Source organism: Carcharodon carcharias, chromosome 6 (genome assembly GCF_017639515.1).
Source record: "Carcharodon carcharias isolate sCarCar2 chromosome 6, sCarCar2.pri, whole genome shotgun sequence".
In the NCBI taxonomy this organism is placed as follows: Eukaryota; Metazoa; Chordata; class Chondrichthyes; order Lamniformes; family Lamnidae; genus Carcharodon; species Carcharodon carcharias.
Window position 1 is genome coordinate 51,265,094 of NC_054472.1, and position 12,482 is coordinate 51,277,575.

A 12,482-nucleotide genomic window follows, 5' to 3' on the forward strand; every position below is an offset into this window, starting at 1 on the left:
ATCAGAACACATGCTTAACAGTGGCTATTTTTCTCTATTTACCAATTCGAAATGCAATTGGATTCCCAATTAACCACATGTCTAGTGATTAACTTATTAAACACTATTAACTGACTCAACTACCAAAAATAAATCCTGTAAATCTAAGTGCACAAAACATTTGATTGAACAATTTTGCTGCAGTTATATAAATTAATGAAAACAGCAATCTAAAAATGCATGATTGTTAATGATACAGTAGAAGAAAGCTAAATTTATAGTTTTACATTATTACAGCCAAAATGTCACTTGCACTGAATATACACTCAGATTCAATATTGATATCAAACCTGTTTTTATCCCGCATCACTAAAGCGTTGTGATTGTTCGTGCGGAAGTCACACCCATAATATTTTTATAGAAAAGCTACAATTTAACTGCATTCTCATTAAATTATTGGTCCCCTTCAAGGTTACAGTAAATTTAAATTTTGATTCCATCAGATTTGACAACTTGCTGAACTTCACTGTAGAGAAATGCTTAGACAGAGAAACTGTAATTATTACTTTATTCCATTTTTTAAAATTACATTTTAGTAGTATGATTGTAAGATTTACAGTAAAGTTATAAACACATTTGATAAGAATCCAGTTGTGTTAATTTCTAATGTATACATCAATATTTTGGATATAAACTTTGTCTTTTCACCACAAGATTTAAGACAAAAGGTCTTTTAGGTAAATTTAGACTAAATAAATTCTAATCTGATTCTGTCATGTCTTAATATGAATTTACAATTCCTACTGTAGAAAGACTTGTAAAGTGCCCCTCTGCAAAAATGGACTGAAAACAGAAACATTCACTGACCACTGTGTATATACAGTCTTTTATTCTGAATCCCAAAATTACACTTTTACTGGGATATGTGGATGAAGCTTTAAAATTGGCTTTAATCCTAGAAACAATCATGCCTTATTCATATTCAGATCCAGTTAAATATTGCAAGCCACTTTAGATAAACAGATTACGTTTTCACAGAAAAGTACTACCGATTTGTATCCCGCTCAAACAAGATGTTCAACACATGTAGTTATCAAATCAGGTCACATACTGAAAATGTCTGCCCTATTGGAAAAGTGCAGTCTCACTATTTTGTGAACCTAACTGCTGCCAAACAAAGATCTTTCCTTTAATATCACAGCTACATGTATAGAAATAAAAGAATGATCCCAAACTTTACACCTTTCAATATTCTGATGCCTGGGGTCCATTAACCAATTTGACTTCATCAGCTACATGCCTGACATATTACAATGCAATTGGTTAGTGAAGCAGTCTGCACCATTACTGAACACTGAATTCATCACAGCATGATTATCACTTTGAAGGTAATGGTGGGGAGGGCGGAGAGGACACAGGATTTGTATTGGACTTTAAATGGAAGCATTACCAACATGGGTGGGGCTTTATTCTATATCAAAGACTCCAAACCTTCCCTTTAACTCTTGGTCCAAATTTAGACCTTTCTCCATTAACCTTGCTATTTTCAGTAAGATTGACGTGGAGTTAAATCAGGTTGTGTAGTGATTTCTTCCAAGAGCTTTTTCCCCAATTAGGAGTCTCAAGATCACCAGTGCAAGAACAACTCACTTTCACAGTATTTCTTGAACTCAAAGCCTCATGTCAAAGGATAATGCAGCATCTGCATAGCCGTTGTCCACTGCCACCCACTGAAGGTGGAGGGGTAACTGGGGCGAAGTAAGCATGAACCTTAATGTCTGGTAGATGGGCCTAGAAAGAGTGAAGAGAGCACAAAACATTTTCAGTGTCTCCATGACTAATACAAAAGCATAATATTAAAGATGCTGGACATCCAAAATCAAAACAGAAAATGCTGCACTCAGCAGGTCTGGCAGCATCTGTGAAGAGAAAAACAGAGTTAATGTTTCAGGTCGATGATCTTTTATATGAAACATTTTCTTTCTCCAGAGGTGCTGTCAGACCTGCTGAGTATTATCAGCATTTTCGGTTTTCATTTCAGTGTTTCCAGCAGATTGTTTCTCCATTACAAGAGTATAAGTTTACAAGGCATGATCAGAAATGCCAACCTTTGATTCACCTTTGCAATGTTAATACATAAAGAGAAGTAGGCATATGGCCCATTGAGTCTGCTCAGCCAAGCAGTAATATCATTGATGAATTTCTACATTAACTCCACTTTACCTGTCCTAGTCCCCATAATGCCCGATTTCTTTAGTACGTAAAAATCCAACAATCTCTGTCTTAAATGTACAAAATGAACCAACATGCAGAGCTCTTTGGGGTAAAGAACTCCAAAGACTCATAAGCCTCTCAGTGAAAATATTTCTTATCTTGGTCCTAAACAGCCAACTCCTTATCCTGAGTCAACGATCCCTAGTTCTAGGCTCTCCAACAATTGGTAGCACTCTCACCTTTGAGTCACAGGTTACGGGTTGAACTCCCACATCAGAAACTTGGGGCAGAATTTTGCCCTTGGCAGGTGAGCTCGGTCAAGATGGCCGACTGCTGCTCACGATTGGGAATGGACTGTGATTTCATGGTAGATGGCGGGCCAATTAAGGCCCGCCTGCGTGAAACACGAGCGGCAGCGCTGAGTGCAGGCTGTGCAAGGGGGGACGCAAGCGGGCTGGGCGCTAACTTCATGCATGCACACTAGTGAGCACTTCATAATGTCCCTGAGGCACAGAGCTGCCTCAGGGAGATGAAGCGTTCTTTAAATGAAAATAAAAATGTAATAAAACATGTCCCCTCATGTCCCTGCTCATGTTATTAATTTAATTTTAAAACTTTTATTTTATCTTCTTTTGCTTTTGGAAACTTCATCCCATCCGTGGATGAAGTTTCCAAAAAAATGCAAAGGCCACGTGGCCTTTTCACCTGCTTGCCAACCGTTAGGTTGAACAGGCTGCCAAAAATTTTATTTAATTGATTAATTAATAGCCTGAACAGGCCTTTTAATTGTTGGTGGACATGCTGCCGGCTCCAAAGTGCGCCCGCCGACTGAACTATCGCATGACTGCGTGTTGACATCAGCATGCTCAGCCAATGTCAACACGCGATATTTCACGCTCGAGCGGGTCAGGTGCGCACCTGCCCACCGAGCAAAAATTTCTGCCCTTGAGCACAAAAGCTAGGTTGACACCCAGTGCAGTACTGAGAAATTGTTGCAGTGTCAAAGGTGCCATCTTGCAAATGAGACATTAAACCAAGGTCACATCTACTCTTCAAGCTGGATGTAAAAAAAAAAAATCAATGACACTGCTTTACATTGCTGCGTGTGGGAGTCTTCCCTGCACAAGTGAACTATTGTATTTCCTACATTATAACAGTGACTATAATTCAAAAGTACTGAATTGACTGTAAAGTGCTTTGAACATTGAGGTGGTGAAAGGCAAAGGCAATTAGAGATGGGCAATAAACGTTGCCCTTGCCAGCAATGCTCACATCCTAAGAATGACTTAAAGAAAAGCACTTTGTAAAAAAAAAAACCGGAACAGCCTCATCATGCCCTCTGAGAATTTAATGCATTTGAGGTCACTTATCATTCTTCTAAACTTAGATGAACATAAGATTGTTTTACACAGCACTTTCAACCCAAAAACTAAATTAGTGAATCTTCACTGCACCTGCCTAAGGCAAGTATATACCTCCTCAGGTAAGCAGATGAAAACTGTACACAATACAGCAGGTGCATTTCACCAAAGCCCTATAAAATTGCAAGTCCACCTGCACCCCCCTCTTCCCCACCCCCCCTGAAGCCTTGCATTACAGGTTAACATACCACTGGCCCTCCTTACAGCTGGTTGTACCTGCATATTAACTTTGTGACTTTTACACAAGGACCCCCAAATACCTCTGAATGCCAGCACTTACTTGTGTCCATTCTTCCTCCCGAAGTGGATAATTTCACATTCATCCAAATTTATACTTTTTCTGCCACTTACTTGCCCAATCACTTAACCAGTCTATAACTCTTTGCAGCTTACTTTCCAAGCTAGCCTTGTATTGACAGCAAGCACCGATATATTGCACTCATGCCCCTCAAAGAAATTGATAAAGGGAGTCAATAGCAGAGGCCCATGCACTGATCCTTGTGGCATTCCACTAGTTACACCCTGCCATCCTGAAAATAAGCTGTTGATTTCTACTCTATTTTCTGTAGGTTAATCAATCCTAAATTCATGCTAATGTATCACTCCTAATTTCATGAGCCCTAATTTTGTGCAGCAACCTCTCGAGTGGTACCTTCTGAAAATCAAAATATACTACTTCCACTGGCTCCACTTATCTACCCTGCTAGTTACCCACAAGACATTATTTAATAGATTTGCAAACAATTTCATAAAGCAGTGGTGATTCTGTCCATTTGACTGGATGTGGCATCAAGGAGCCCGAGCAAAATTGAAGTCAATGGGAATCAAGGCAAAACTCCCTACTAGTTGGAGTCATATCTAGCATGAAGAAAGATGGTTGTGGTTGAAAGCCAATCATCTAGTTTCCAGGACATCACTGCAGGAGTTCCTCAGGGTAGTGTCCTAGGCCCAACCATCTTCAGTTGTTTCATTAATGAATTCCCTTTATCACAAGGTCAGAAGTGGGGATGTTCACCAATGATTGCACAATGTTCAATATGATTTATGACTCCTCAGATACTGAAGCAGTCTGAGCCAATATGCAGCAAGACTGGCACAGCATTCAGGCTTGGGCTGATAAGTGGCAAGTAACATTCGTGCTGCACATTTGCCATGCAATGACCATGTCTAACAAGAGAGAATCTAACCAACTCTCCATTGACCAGTAACTGAACTGGACCAGCCATGTAAATACTGTGGCTACAAGAGGAGGTTATACGCTGTAAATTTGGGAGGAGTAACGCACTCTTGACTCTTAACTTGCTTGGATGAGTGTGGCTCCAATAATACTCAAGAAGCTCGACCAGCACATCATCCACCGACTTAAACGTACACTCACTGATGCACAGTGGCAGCAGTGTGTACTGTATACAGAAAAGCACTGCAGCAACTCACAAAGGTTCCTTTGACAGCACTTTCCAAACCCCTGACCTCTAGCACCTGGAAGGACAAGGCCTCCAAGCCACACACCATCCCAATTTGGAACCATATCACTGTTCCTTCATTGCCGCGGGATCAAAATCATGGAATGCTCTCCACAGCAGCACCGTGGGTGTACCTGCACCAGATGGACTGTAGCAGTTCAAGGCAGTAGCTCACCTCCACCTTCTCAAGGGCAATTAGAAGTGGGCAACAAATGCTGGCCTTGCCAGCGACACCCACATCCCATGAAAGAAAAAAAAGTCAGTGTGATTTTCTAAGTGGCCTGTTACTACACATTCAATAGATTCTAGCATCTTCCCTACTACTGATGTCAGGTTTACTGGTCTATAGTTCATTTTTGCACTCTTCCTCCTTTCTTGAACAGCAGGACTATGTTTACTGCCTTCCAATCCACAGGGACCATTCTAGAATCTAGGGAATTATGGAAAATCAAAGCCAATGCATCCACTATCTCAGCAACTGCCTCTAGGGTGTACACCATTAGGGTCCAGGAGATTTGTCAGCTTTTAGAACCATTAATGTCTTTAATACTCTTTGCTACTAATACTAAAGTTTCTAACTCTCATTAGACCCTTGCCTTCCCAGAATTCACAGTATGATGTGTCTTCTACTGTAAAGACAGGAAATATTTGTATACAGTCTGTAATTTCTTCACTTATAATTTCTCCTGTCTCTGCCTCTGTCTCAAAGGGACCCAAATGTCCTTTCATTCTTCCCTTTTGTATATGTGTAAAAGCTCTTACAATCTCTTTTTATAGCTCTTGCTAGGTTACTCTCATTCTATTTTCTCCCTCCATCAATTTCTTAGGTATGCTTTGTGATTTGAAAATCCTCCCAAGTTTTTACTTTCTACTCTTTTGGCAAAATTGTAAGCTTCTTCCTTAAATCTAATTCGATCTCTGACTTCTCTAGTTAGCCAATTCTCTACCATTTTCCCAGTCAAGCTTTCAATCCTCAAGGGAATGTTTATTAGTTGAGAACTGTGATTCTTTTTCTTTAACTGAGTCTTTATGTGACTGTTTGCTGCCCATCACATTTTTAAATTTAACTTACCAATCTACTTTGGCCAACTTACCTCCATATCTCTGTAATTGACTTTGTTTACCCTAGTTTTGGACTTAACCACATCACATTCAAATTAATATGAAATTCTACCAAATTATGATCACTCTTCTCCAAAGGCACCTTTACTAGAAGGGATTTCTAATTAGCCCAGTCTCGTTACCCAATACTAGACCTAGCTTGTAGGTTCCTCAGCTTACTGTTCTAGAAAACTGCTTTGAATGTATTCAACAAGCTCTTCCTCCAAGCGGCTCTGCCAATTTGGTTTGCCAGTCTACAAGATGAAGAAAGTTTCCCACAATTTTTACCTCACCCTTGTTATATGCGCAAATAATTTTCTGAATTATAATCTGTCCAATACAATGATTACTGTTAGGGGGGGCACATAAACTAGAACCACCAATGTTTTCTACCTTTTGGTATCCACAGCTCCATCCATACAGATTCTACATCCCAATTTGAGACTCAGTTCCTTTCTGCCTACTGCCTTTAACTCATCCTTTATCAGGGCTACCGAAGCTCCATTTTCATTTTGCCTATCTTTTAAAAAAATCAAGTACCCTGGAATAGTTAATTACCAACTTTGATTACCCTACAACCACATCTCAGTAATGGCTACTGAATCATACGCATTTACCTCTTTTTGTGCCATTAATTCATCTGTCTTGTTACAAATGCTTCATAGATTTAGATATAACACCTTTAATTTCAACTTTTTACTGTTTTTCTTTGACGTGGCTTTAGTTGCTAAAGCCCTTCTACAGTTAAACTTCCAATAACTTTCTGATACAATCTGCTTGATTTTACCCAATAACTACTCTGCTCAACACTCTTCTCTTATGAATTTACCCTTAACTGAACCCACCCTCCCCTGATTAATTTATATCACCCTATCTACTAGTTATTCAACTTGAAGGATACTGGTCTCAGCTTAGTTTAAGTGGGTTATGTCCCAAACGAACAGCTCCCTCTTTCCCCAGAAATGGTGCCAGTGCCCAATGAATTGAAACCCCTGCCTTCCACATCACTCTTTCAGCCAGGCATTTAAATCTCTAATCTCTTTGACTTTATGTCAATTTTCACATGACTCAGGTAGTACTTCAGAGATTATTAATTTTTAATTTGTACCCTTGTTCCTCAAACTCCCTCAGTAGAACCTCATTCCTAGTTCCGTCATTGGTTCCTACATGGACCACAACAATTGGATTCTCCCCGTCAAAGTTCTTCTCCAACCATAAGATGATGCCTTGGACAGGCAACACAGGCTTTGGAACTCTAGGTCAAGGCTGTGGTTAACAGCATCTGACTACACTATCTTCTACCACTACCACATTCCTTATCATTGTTCCCACTTTAATGGCTTCCTTTACCATTATGCCAGTTCACACTGTAGGAATCCAAAGCGTCAGCCTTCAGGAGACATTGTTAGATGGCAGAGTCAATGAGCTATGGTTGTGCATGCAAGGTTTTTAAACTATACAAGAGTTAGCAAAGTATTGTAACCTGTCAATTTAAATAAAAACAGAACAATTTTTGCAGTACAGGAAAAGATTTGGAATCAGTTATATTTGTTGAATCTTTTAATCTATGTTTTATACTGGAATAAAATAATAATCTCTATACTAGAAATGAAACTGGGCTTGAATGAGCTGTATAACGATTTATGAAGGAATTACAAATAGTTGACAGAAGAGTACTGCCTATGTGGAAAAAAAGTACAAAAGTACACGACACTGATGGGCAACATGAAAATGAAACTAACGACTAATATGAAACAGCAAGCTAGGAATCACACCAGTCATCTTTTTTTTTTGCAGCTCCCCTAATACATATCCAGCATATTCTCTTTCTTGTGGCTTTTCTCTATTATCATATTTGCATTTACTTTTCTTTCCATCTCCTGAATTCTTTTGTATATGCAATTTCTCTGCATTCTCTCAATATCATATGGTTTTAGAAGACTTCCTTCATTTCTCTGAAGGTTTGCATACCTTCTTTTTCTGTTACATTGGTTTTCTCTCTACTTTCACATGGATTCCTCAAATTTCCTCGCTATACTTCTTTCGCTGAATAGTGACTAACATGGAGATTCCAAAGGTATCAATTGCCCTCTGCTCTGATATTTCACCCAACACATTGCTTTTTATTTGCGAGCCAGGGTAGCGGGAATCTAAGGCAATTTGATGCAGCAGTACACTGTATTCACACACAGCACTCATTGTACACTGGGGAGTGATTTTCAATTGCCAGCCATCTATTTCTTGCCTTGCAGCAAGCAATTAGAGAAAAAAAAAATCGGATGAAGGAGCCCCCTGAAACCCAAGACCTGTGTCATGCATTTTTCAGTCCTTGGTGACAATTTTCAAGATTAAATGGGTGGAATATGCACTGTGCAGCATGGAGCAGCCTAACCAGTTGTATTGAAAGGACCAGTGGCCCTTTAGAAAATAGTCAAGGAAGCTTTTATTTTTAATTTTGCTTTAAGTAGGTACAAGAGTGTCTCATGTTTAGCCAGATGGTTCTTCTGTATAATGAATAATAGTCATTACTTTGCTCCGATCTCTTTTGGTTGGTCTCAGTGTTGCACTTTTGTAGCAAAGTATCATTCAGAATAGTTCTTATTTGGGTGTCAAGGTGGCAATTAGTTGTTTACTATTTGTTGTAAAAACGTAAATTATTTTTAGGCGTGTTTACAATTTTGCTATAACCAGCCAACAGTGGAAATCTTTCCTACACATGTCTTAAAAGAAAAGAGAAGCTTATAGCAGATACCAAGGGCTCAATACAGCAGAGTACCTAGAGGAGTATAAAAAGCGCAGGGACGAGCTTAAAAAGGAAATTAGGAAAGCTAAGAGAGTGTATGAGAAAACATTGGTGGGTAGAATAAGGGAAAACCCAAAAGGGGTATTTTAAATATATAAAGAGCAGAGCCAATTAGGGACCATAGAGGTAATATGCGTGTGGACCCAGGAGACATGGGTACAGACCTCAATGAATACTTTGCATCAGTCTTCACAATGGAAAAGGACGACGCAAGTATAGACATCAGGGTGGAGGACTGTGAAATATTACAGGCAATCAACATAGAGCGAGAGAGAACGAGAAAGTACAAGCAGGTTAAGCGGCCTTAAAAGTGGATAAATCCACAGGCCTAGATGAGATGTATCCCAGGCTGTTGAGGGAGGCAAGGGAAGCGATATCAGGGGCCCAAGCAGTAACTTTCAACTGGCCACAGGTGAGATGCCAGAGGACTGCTAATGTTGTTCCATTATTAATAAAGGGAGGAAGGAATAGACCAGGGAATTACAGGCCAGTCAGTCTAACCTTGGTGTTGGGGAAATTACTAGAAAGAATTCTGAGGGACAGAATATATCTGCACTTGGAGAGACATGAATTAATCAGAGATAGTCAGCAAGGATTTGTTAAGGGAAGGTTGTGTTTAACAAATTTGATCAAATTTTTTGAGGAGGTAACCAGAAGTGTTGATGAGGGTAATGCATTTGATGTGGTCTACATGGACTTTAGCAAGGCTTTTGATAAGGTCCCTCATGGCAGATTATTCAAGAAAGTAAGAGCCCATGGGATCCAACGCAAAGTGGCACATTGGATCCAAAATTGGCTGAGAGGCAGGGAGCAGAGGGTGATGATAGAGGGATGTTTCTGTGATTGGAAGTCTGTTTCTAGTGGGGTTCCACAGGGCTCGGTGCTGGGGTCCTTGCAGTTTGTGGTGTACATAAATGATTTGAACTTAAATGTAGGGGGTATGATCAAGAAGTTCGCGGATGACACGAAAATTGGTAAGGTGTTAAATAGTGAGGAGGATAGTCGTAAACTGCAGGAGGATATCAATGGACTGGTCAGGTGGGCAGAGCAGTGGCAAATGGATTTAACCTAGAAAAATGTGAGGTAACGCACTTGGGGAGGGCTAGCAAGTCAAGGGATTACACTATGAATGGTATTACTGGAAAGTACTGATGATCAGAAGGACCTTGGTGTGCATGTCCACAGATCACTGAAGATAGCAGGGTAGCTAGATAAGGTGGTTAAGCAGGCGCGTGGGATACTTGCCTTTATTAGCCGAGGCATAGAATACAAGAGCAGGGATGTTATGCTGGAACTGTATAAAATACTGGTTAGGCCACAACTGGAGTACTGTGTGCAGTTCTGATCACCGCATTATAGGAAGGATGTGATTGCACTGGAGAGGGTGCAGAGGAGATTTACCAGGATGCTGCCTGGGCTGGAGGGTCTGAGCTATGAGGAAAGATTGGATAGGCTGGGGTTGTTTTCGCTGGAGCAGCAAAGGTTGAGAGGGGACGTGATAGAGGTGTATAAGATTGTGAGGGGCATTGATAGAGTGGATAAGAAGGCACTTTTTCCATTAGTAGAGGGGTCAATAACCAGGGGACATAGAGTTAAGGCAAGAGGTAGAAGGATAAGAGGGGAGTGGAGGAGAAATATTTTTCATCCAGAGGGTGGCGGAAGTCTGGAACTCCCGGCCTGAAAGGGTGGCTGAAACCCTTGTAACATTTAAGAAGTATTTAGATATTCACTTGTCTTGCCATAGCCTCCAGGGCTATGGGCCAAGCGCTAGAAAATGGGATTAGTGTAGTTGGATGTTCGTTGGTTGGCAAGAACACGATAGGCTGAATGGCCTCCTTCTGTGCTGTAGATGTCTATGAGTCCAAATAAAAAGGAGAATGTTTAATTTAAATACTAACTAATGATTACCAAACCATGACCTGTTCATAAATGACTGAAAACAAACAGAAGACTGAGCAAAACTTAAAATCTCAGAAGTTTTGGATTGTGCTCTGGAAATGTGGGTCACTGGATCATAAGAGAATACACACAGCAAAGGGAGTAAATTATTAGGATCAAAAGGAACAATATCCTCCTTAGTAACAAAAAACTTGAAAAACTTCATGGCAAATTCTGTAATCTACATTTTAATCATCTGTTTAAGGCACATATTATGATTGTAATTTAAAAACATTTTAGTATTGGAATGTTCAACATTATATTTCCTTCAGAATCAGCTTTTAGCACAGACATATGCCACAGTTCTTTAAACACATCCATTCTCATAGTGTTAACACAGTTTCAACTTTAATCACTAATGCAGGTAGTGCATGCCACAGCCTCATAACTCTCTTATGTAAAACAGCTTCTCCTGTTCTCTATCCTAAACAGCTCAGATCTATGTCAGTCTGACAGCATCTGCGGAGAGGAACACAGTTAACGTTTCGAGTCCGCATGACTCTTCAACAGAGTCATGCAGACTCGAAACGTTGACTGTGTTCCTCTCTGCAGATGCTGTCAGACCTGTTGAATTTTTCCAGGTATTTCTGTTTTTGTTTTGGATAGCCAGCATCCGCAGTTTTTCGCTTTTATCTCAGATCTATGTTGCATTGTTTAAATTCATCAAACATTGGAAACAATCTGTGGTTTCAATTCTGCTAGTTATATCAGCATAATCCGAGTGGAATCAACTAAACCAGCACAAAATATAGTGAAATATACATGCAAAATTTCAAAGGTTTGTGTTATCCACAGGCTTTGACACTGGTTCAATCTGCCGGATCAGAACTGGCCATGTCCTCATGTTGAACTTGTGAGATGATGCTGGTTCAGGAAAACTCTTCAAATTGTGCAAATTTTCTTAGGCGCACAGACACGAATTAGGTGTTTTCTTATATCAATATATTTAGTTTATTAAGAAACTGACTAGTGTACACTGATGGAATTAATTATTCAATATGGTTTTTTTAAAACGTCATTTTCAATGCTTTTAAATCTGGCTTAGTACTGAACGCCCTTATTAAAATGCTTATTCTTGGTAATGATTTCATTTTCAGCTGCATTAATAAAACCACAACAGATTACCACTCTTAAATACCTCAAAGAATACTTTTTAATAAAAATAAAATAATGATTATGTTCTATTATGCTGTCCGACTGAACTGGTTCATGGAAGGTATTAGTTTTGTGATCATCCAAGTAAGATTTTAGTGGAAAAACCAGTACAATTCCAAGTTCATTTTTCACACAATTTCCCTCTGCAGTATATGTCACCCCTCAAAGAGTTCCATTGTCAAGCATGCTCTTCATTCCCAAAATCTGTGTTGATTGCCTGACTGAATTTCAGGTCCATGTCTGGGTCCACCACCTGCTCTCAGGCTCACAGAGGCCTTTCCCATCCCCTTACAAAAATCAAGGCTAACGAGGCATGTAAATATCTTTCTATTTAGATCTACTTTCCAGGCTTGTGTAAGTAAAAGGTGCAGAAATGCACTATAGAAATATGTATTGTGCATTTTCATA

General features: G+C 39.7%; 1 protein-coding gene across 2 annotated transcripts in view; it reads right to left on the minus strand.

Annotated features, from left to right (window-relative positions):
- Positions 1-530: 530 nt before the first annotated feature.
- fbxl2 (F-box and leucine-rich repeat protein 2) overlaps positions 531-12,482 on the minus strand; it is a 221,297-nt gene continuing 209,345 nt past the window's right edge. For both annotated transcript variants that reach the window (XM_041190237.1, XM_041190238.1), the window contains one exon: positions 531-1,770. In XM_041190237.1, coding sequence (XP_041046171.1) covers positions 1,663-1,770 — 108 coding nt within the window. In that variant the 3' untranslated portion in view covers positions 531-1,662. The remainder of the gene's footprint in view (positions 1,771-12,482) is intronic.